Raw genomic sequence first — 6506 nt, forward strand, 5'->3', positions numbered from 1 at the left:
TCTGAAAAGCAGCGCTGACCTAATTTAACCCTAACCTTATTTAAAAACAATAACACGTTTCTATGATATTAAATTAATATAGGATGTTCTTTGCACCGTTAAAACTGCCTTTAAACAAAATATATTTGTTTATACTTTATTTTTCTAATCTTTAGTAGTGACGTCAAGAATATGCGACATTTCGTAGAAGTCCCTTTAGGTTGGCTTTCTGCTGCCTGAGTTATTCATTTTGGAAACAGACAATTTAACGCATTGTTTGGATAAGATTATGTGTATTAGAGTACGACATGGACGTTCAGTAATTTTATAAAATGTTTTAAAGTACATAGATATACTTTTCACTGCGAGGACAGCAAACCGTTTTCTTTGCTACCTCTTATTTACGCGACAGAGTGCCCCTCGGACCCCGCATTGACGGGATGATGGGTCCGAAATCACGACGTAGGTCCCGCTCTAAGTCCAGAAGTCGGAGCCGTGAGCGGCGAAACAGGTCCAGAGTGAGCAGGTCCCGGTCTCCGGAGTTAAGGAGAGGACGCAGTCGGTCTGCGGACACCAAGAGAACCGCCCGTGGACGGGGACGGTCAGGCAGCAGGAACTCGAGCGATGGCTCTCCTGATCGGAGTCGGCCTCAACGCAGGGACCGTTCAGGTTCCAGAAGCGACTCGGAGAGCGACAGGAGGCGAGGAGGACCCCACCGACCCAGGAGCAAGTCGAGGGGTCGATCATCAAGGTAAGTGTTTGCTGTGTGGTGCTAGCTGGTTGGTATGGGTGTTTGTTTAAAGGTCCCGGATAATGCTCATTTTGAGGTCCATACTTGTATTATGGGTTTTGACTAGAACACGTTTACATGCTTTAATGTTAGAAAAAACCCTTTATCTTTCCCATACTGTCTTTCTAAATATATCTGTATTCACCTTCAGTAGTGTTACCGGGTCTTTGGCATCTCTGCACCATCATTGCATACAGTAGCACTTTTTACATAGAGATTGCGCTGTAGGGCTGCTACGCAGTCCCTTACTCACGCCACCTTTGATCTTTTGGCAGTAACAATCGTTTACCATCTCTGTTATATGGCGGCTGATCTCATCCGTTGCTCAGGGGGTAAGGAGCTCCCAGACGTCACTGTTCTTCTTCTTTGAGTTAGCTGCTAACTGCTGACAGCTACTTTTTAAATCTCCTGCGGTGGGTCGCACGCATAACACATCGTCAAAACTTCACACCCATGCTGACCATGATCCCGTCGCTGACTATCCTGTTCATACAGACATAGTTTTAGCGCTTTTACTACCACTGATAGGCGAGGAAACTCCTTTCCCCGGTTCCGTGATTGTTCCTTTTTAGGCGGCATGACAGCTTGAAATTCCCACCTTGAAGAGGCAGTGTAAAAGCTGCTTGTATCACCCCTGAACTCGCACCTTGTACCTAAATAGTTATGGTCCCTCTTTACTTCCTGTCAGCTACTGCGTTAACAAACATTCCAACAGGAAATTCAAATAGTCTCATTGAGAATGTTTATGTTGTTAAGGTTGAAACAGACTATATAATATGGTTGTGACATCACAAATTCCCAGAAGTCCTGATGGCTCATTTAAAGGCACCGTTTCTGGATACGGACTTTGTGCATTTCTCTGTGGACTGAGCGTTTTGATACTTTCAGAGGACTAATATGACACTTATACCTGCTATATAATAAAAAGACATGGAAATCATTTTGTTTTATAATGTAGGACCTTTAAGTTGTCATAATAGCAAAGACAGTTGATGGATTTGAATACAACAGAATAAGTAGTGCCTGTGTTAATCTGCCAATTTAATTGTTCACGACAATTAAAATAAACCTGAGCCCATGTGTCCCATTGTATTCTTGGTACTTTGAGAATTTTGATTATTAACATGCATACAATCACATCTCCACAAGTCAAGCTCTCCAAAATTCATCTTATTCCATCATGTAATAGAATTTACTTTACTGTAGCTAAATAAATCTACTCAGTATCAATACTGCGGAGGTACAGGCACCTATTAGTCAGTACCTGTTTTTAAAACAACCAATAAAACAATTAAAACGTGAAACAGAAGCATTTAACACAGCCCGTTCATTACATGTACTGGTGTGTAGAGTTCAGTTTATATCTGAAAGCCTGTAGACCTGTCTAACTTATTCCAGGCTGTGGCACCATAATACTGAAGGTTGTTCCTTGACTGCAGCATTTTTGTCTGCAAAGAGAAGGACATCATACGCAATGGTAATGACTTTCCTGTGTTCAGATGATTTAACTTTGCTCATTGCACCCAGACCAGCAATTATTTTTTGCTTAGGCAACATCCACTGTAGGCAAGGATCCAGCATAACATCATGTAAACAAGAAGACCTTGTAGATGTTAACCACGTCACTAATTGTCAAGGAATTTCTGGTGCATCTGGAATTAGGTTTTAGAGCTCAGGGAAACCAGCTGTAACCCACAAGGCAGCTGTTTCCATGTTCCACATAACAGCCTGCTGACATTCACTCTGTCATTATTGCTGAAGAATAAAGAACAAATGTATTTGTTAAGTCTCCAAAACATGGTTGCTCATCTTTTTCTTTCTCAGTTCTGATTCAGGTGATCCCAAAGTGAGGAGGAGAAAGGAAGCAGAGCACCGCAGAGGAGCATCTCGAGAGAGGAGGAGGGAACGGTCCCAATCCAGCTCTGACTCCCGTGATGGAAGCAGCGACAGAGAAAGGAGAAGACGGAGAAGTCCTGACCGAGGGAGTCCAGTCAGGGACAGACAGAGGAGAGAGCGAGACAGAGAAAGGTGGGAGAGCAACAGCAGAGACAGGGACAGGGACAGAAAAGGAGACCAAAGCCGAGAGCACAGGAAGATGAGTGAAGACAGGGAGCAAGGGAGGAGCATGGGGAGCAGAGACAGAGGGAGGCAGCGCTCCAGTTCACCCGAGTCGACCGATAGCTCAGGGTCTGAACACGGTGGCCGCGCGGTCAAAGAGAAGGAGGATAAGAAAAAACAGCGGGAGATGTTGAAAGCTCTGGAGACGCCAGAGGAGAAGAGGGCCAGACGACTCGCAAAGAAAGAAGCCAAGGAGAAGAAGAGGAGAGAGAAGATGGGCTGGAGTGAGGAGTACATGGGATACACCAACGCAGACAATCCCTTCGGTGACAACAACTTACTGGGCACATTCAAATGGCAGAAGGTGATGAGTTGTTATTGTGAACTGCGCTCAAAATTAGTCTGCAGGCCCAAAATTAAGAGAGTTTCCTGTCATAACGCAGCTCTGAGTGTTGTAACTCATCTTAGATTCTTTCTTTGTGACTTGTTTCAGGCGCTGGATAAGAAAGGCATCGGCCACCTTGGAGAGAAGGAGCTTAAAGAAAGGAACAAATGTATTCAGGAGGAGAATCGCAGAGAGCTGCAGAAGGTATAAGCTGTGTTGTGTTTTTTTTTTGTGGCATTATAATGTTACAGAGTAAAGAGTAACAGCCCTTTCATTAATCATACTAACCTTGTGTATACAGGTGAAACAGCTGCGTCTGGAGAGGGAGCGAGAAAAGGCCATGAGAGAGACGGAGCTGGAGATGCTACAGAGAGAGAAGGAGGCGGAGCATTTTAAGACCTGGGCTGAACAGGAAGACAACTTCCATCTGCACCAGGCCAAACTAAGGTGAGTGCGCACCAATAGTTACTGTATAGCCCCTTTTCATGTCATTGTTGTGGCTGTTCTTGAAGACACACATGCACTGTCTCACTTTGTATTGTGTGTCCAGGTCCAAGATTAGAATCCGTGATGGTCGTGCCAAGCCTATTGACCTTTTGGCGAAGTACATCAGCGCAGAAGATGACGATCTAGCTGTGGAAATGCACGAACCCTATACTTTTCTCAACGGCCTGACAGTCACTGACATGGATGACCTGCTGGAGGACATTAAGGTCTGTGGTTACATGTGCTGTTTTCATTCATGAACTCAACATAGTGTGAGTGATTGATATGCAAATGATCATTTTGTGGGTGACGTATTCCTTTAATCTTAAAGTGTAGGATGCTTCTGTATGTGGTTTACTGTACGAGTGTATGTTGTGCTGGTAGGTGTACATGGAGTTGGAGCAGGGGAAGAACGTGGACTTCTGGAGAGACATGACGACCATTACAGAGGACGAGATCAGCAAACTGAGAAAACTGGAGGCGTCTGGGAAAGGACCAGGTACGTCACTTTCCCATACACATTACATTACATTTGCACCAACTGTTTGCAACATGCTTTGATGCAATCTTTTAAATTCTCAGGTGATCGTCGCGAGGGCATCAACACAGCTGTGAGCACCGATGTCCAAACGGTGTTCAAAGGAAAGACGTACAGCCAGCTGCAGGCGCTGCACCTCAACATCGAGACGAAGATCCGGGCTGGAGGATCAAATCTTGATATCGGTTACTGGGAGAGTCTGCTGCAGCAAGTCAGAGTCTACATGGCCAGAGCAAGGTACGAATTTGAATTAGAAGTTACACAGATGGCTCATGATTTATCCGAACGGACAGTGGGTAATAATTTAATTGTATGTCCTAGGCTGAGAGAGCGACACCAGGATGTGCTGCGTCAGAAGCTGTTCAAGCTCAAACAGGAACAAGGGGTGGAAAGTGAACCTTTGTTCCCCATCATCAAAGAGGAGGAGAAGAGTGACGATGATGAGTAAGTGAACACATCCTGAAACTGTGGGGACATGGTGTCTCAGTCAACTGTTGTGCGTAGTATCAGGTGAAGGTGACCTGAAGCTCAACTTTTACTTCACACTATTTTAATTCTCACTTCTGTTTGAAAAAAGGGAGACCACACCAGAGGAGCCGGGCCAGTCTTCATCCTCCTCCACAAGAAATAAGAACAGAGAAGATGAGGATGAGGATGAGGAGGCAGGTCCATCAACATCCACAGCAAGAGACCAAGATGAGGAGGAGGGAGGAGAAGAGGGAGACAAGAAGGATGAAGAGAAGGAGGGCGAGGTGGTGGAGGCCGTGCTGACGGAGGAGGACCTGATCCAGCAGAGCCAAGCGGAGTACGACTCTGGACGCTATAGCCCCACGCTGCTCACGTCCTCCGAGCTGCCACTGGACACACACACGATCACACCGGAGGAGGACACACACAGGCTGCAGTTGGCACGCAGACAGCTACAAGTCACAGGTATGAGATTACTAAAACGCACAAAAAGCTCAGTAAAGTATGTAACTTTGTATAAGACTATAATAGTTGCAACTGTCTTGGAACCCATTGGCTATCAGTTTGACAACCATGCGCTCTGGGAGCAAGGGCCAATATTCTGCACTGCAGTGTAGCAAGCAGATTTTTTTTACTCTCAGTAAGCGACTGTATCAGCTCGAATTTAGCCAGCGCAACCCCCAGCGCTGGGGTGACAGCGGGTTAGGACCAGTGGTGATCTAACCTGTGTAATGGCAGCAACAGAAAGTTTGCTATCTGGCAGGGAGTAAGGGTGTTTCTGGATCAGGGATATGACTTAACACAAATTAAAATACATTATTGAGGATAGCGAGATATTTGTAGATAATGGTGCACATTTCTGGATTGATTTTTGAGGGCTACAACTGTTAAGGTCCAATAAAAAAACTTCCAGATACACAAAAGAAAACTAGTACCTGCAGGAAATAAATCATGGAGCCATGTGGAAGGAGAAAATGATTCTTCAGTGGGAAAGCAGCATTTCAAGCTGTAGAACTCATGAAGAAACCAATTCTTGATGTACAAGATATGTTAATTTCTAAATAATAGTATTGTTTCTCCCCCAAGTCATTTAGTGTTTCTTCTTTGACTTCTCTATCAGGTGATGCCAACGAGAGCGCCGAGGATGCCTTCGTTCGTCGTGCCAGAGAGGGAATGGGCAACGACGAGGCCCAGTTCAGCGTAGAGTTTCCTGTCACAGGGAAGATGTACCTGTGGGCTGACAAATACCGTCCCAGGAAACCCCGCTTCTTCAACAGGGTCCACACTGGCTTCGAGTGGAACAAATACAATCAGACACATTATGACTTCGACAACCCTCCGCCCAAGATCGTCCAGGGTTACAAGTTTAACATCTTCTACCCGGACCTGATCGACAAACGCTCCACCCCGCAGTACTTCCTCGAGCCCAGTCCCGACAACAAGGACTTTGGGATCTTAAGGTTCCACGCTGGCCCTCCGTACGAGGACATTGCCTTTAAGATTGTCAACAGGGAATGGGAGTACTCGCACCGACATGGCTTCCGATGCCAGTTCGCCAACGGGATCTTCCAGCTGTGGTTCCACTTCAAGAGGTACCGCTACAGGAGATAGACGCCCGTACCAGGATGGACCAAGACCCCAGTCACTGTTGTATAGGCTGTGCAGTCAATGTGCTTTGTTGTATTATTTTTAGGTGTTTTTACACCAAAAAAACAGTTCGTTAAAAATACAGATTACTGTCCTGTTAAATTGTACTGTAGTCTGAAAATTACACATTAAAGACTTGTTTCCTTTTTACTCTT

At 45.4% G+C, this 6506-nt stretch overlaps 1 protein-coding gene across 1 annotated transcript; it reads left to right on the forward strand.

Moving 5' to 3' along the window:
• The first annotated feature begins 385 nt into the window (after positions 1-385).
• cactin lies at positions 386-6501 on the forward strand. Its single transcript, XM_050074666.1, has 10 exons — positions 386-730; positions 2594-3191; positions 3321-3416; positions 3514-3659; positions 3763-3925; positions 4083-4197; positions 4281-4473; positions 4558-4680; positions 4814-5169; positions 5825-6501. The coding sequence occupies exons 1-10, from the start codon at positions 420-422 to the stop codon at positions 6313-6315; spliced, it is 2592 nt and encodes an 863-aa protein (XP_049930623.1). The 5' UTR covers positions 386-419; the 3' UTR covers positions 6316-6501.
• The last annotated feature ends 5 nt before the right edge of the window (positions 6502-6506 follow it).

This window comes from Epinephelus moara, chromosome 21 (genome assembly GCF_006386435.1).
Source record: "Epinephelus moara isolate mb chromosome 21, YSFRI_EMoa_1.0, whole genome shotgun sequence".
Lineage (NCBI taxonomy): Eukaryota > Metazoa > Chordata > Actinopteri > Perciformes > Serranidae > Epinephelus > Epinephelus moara.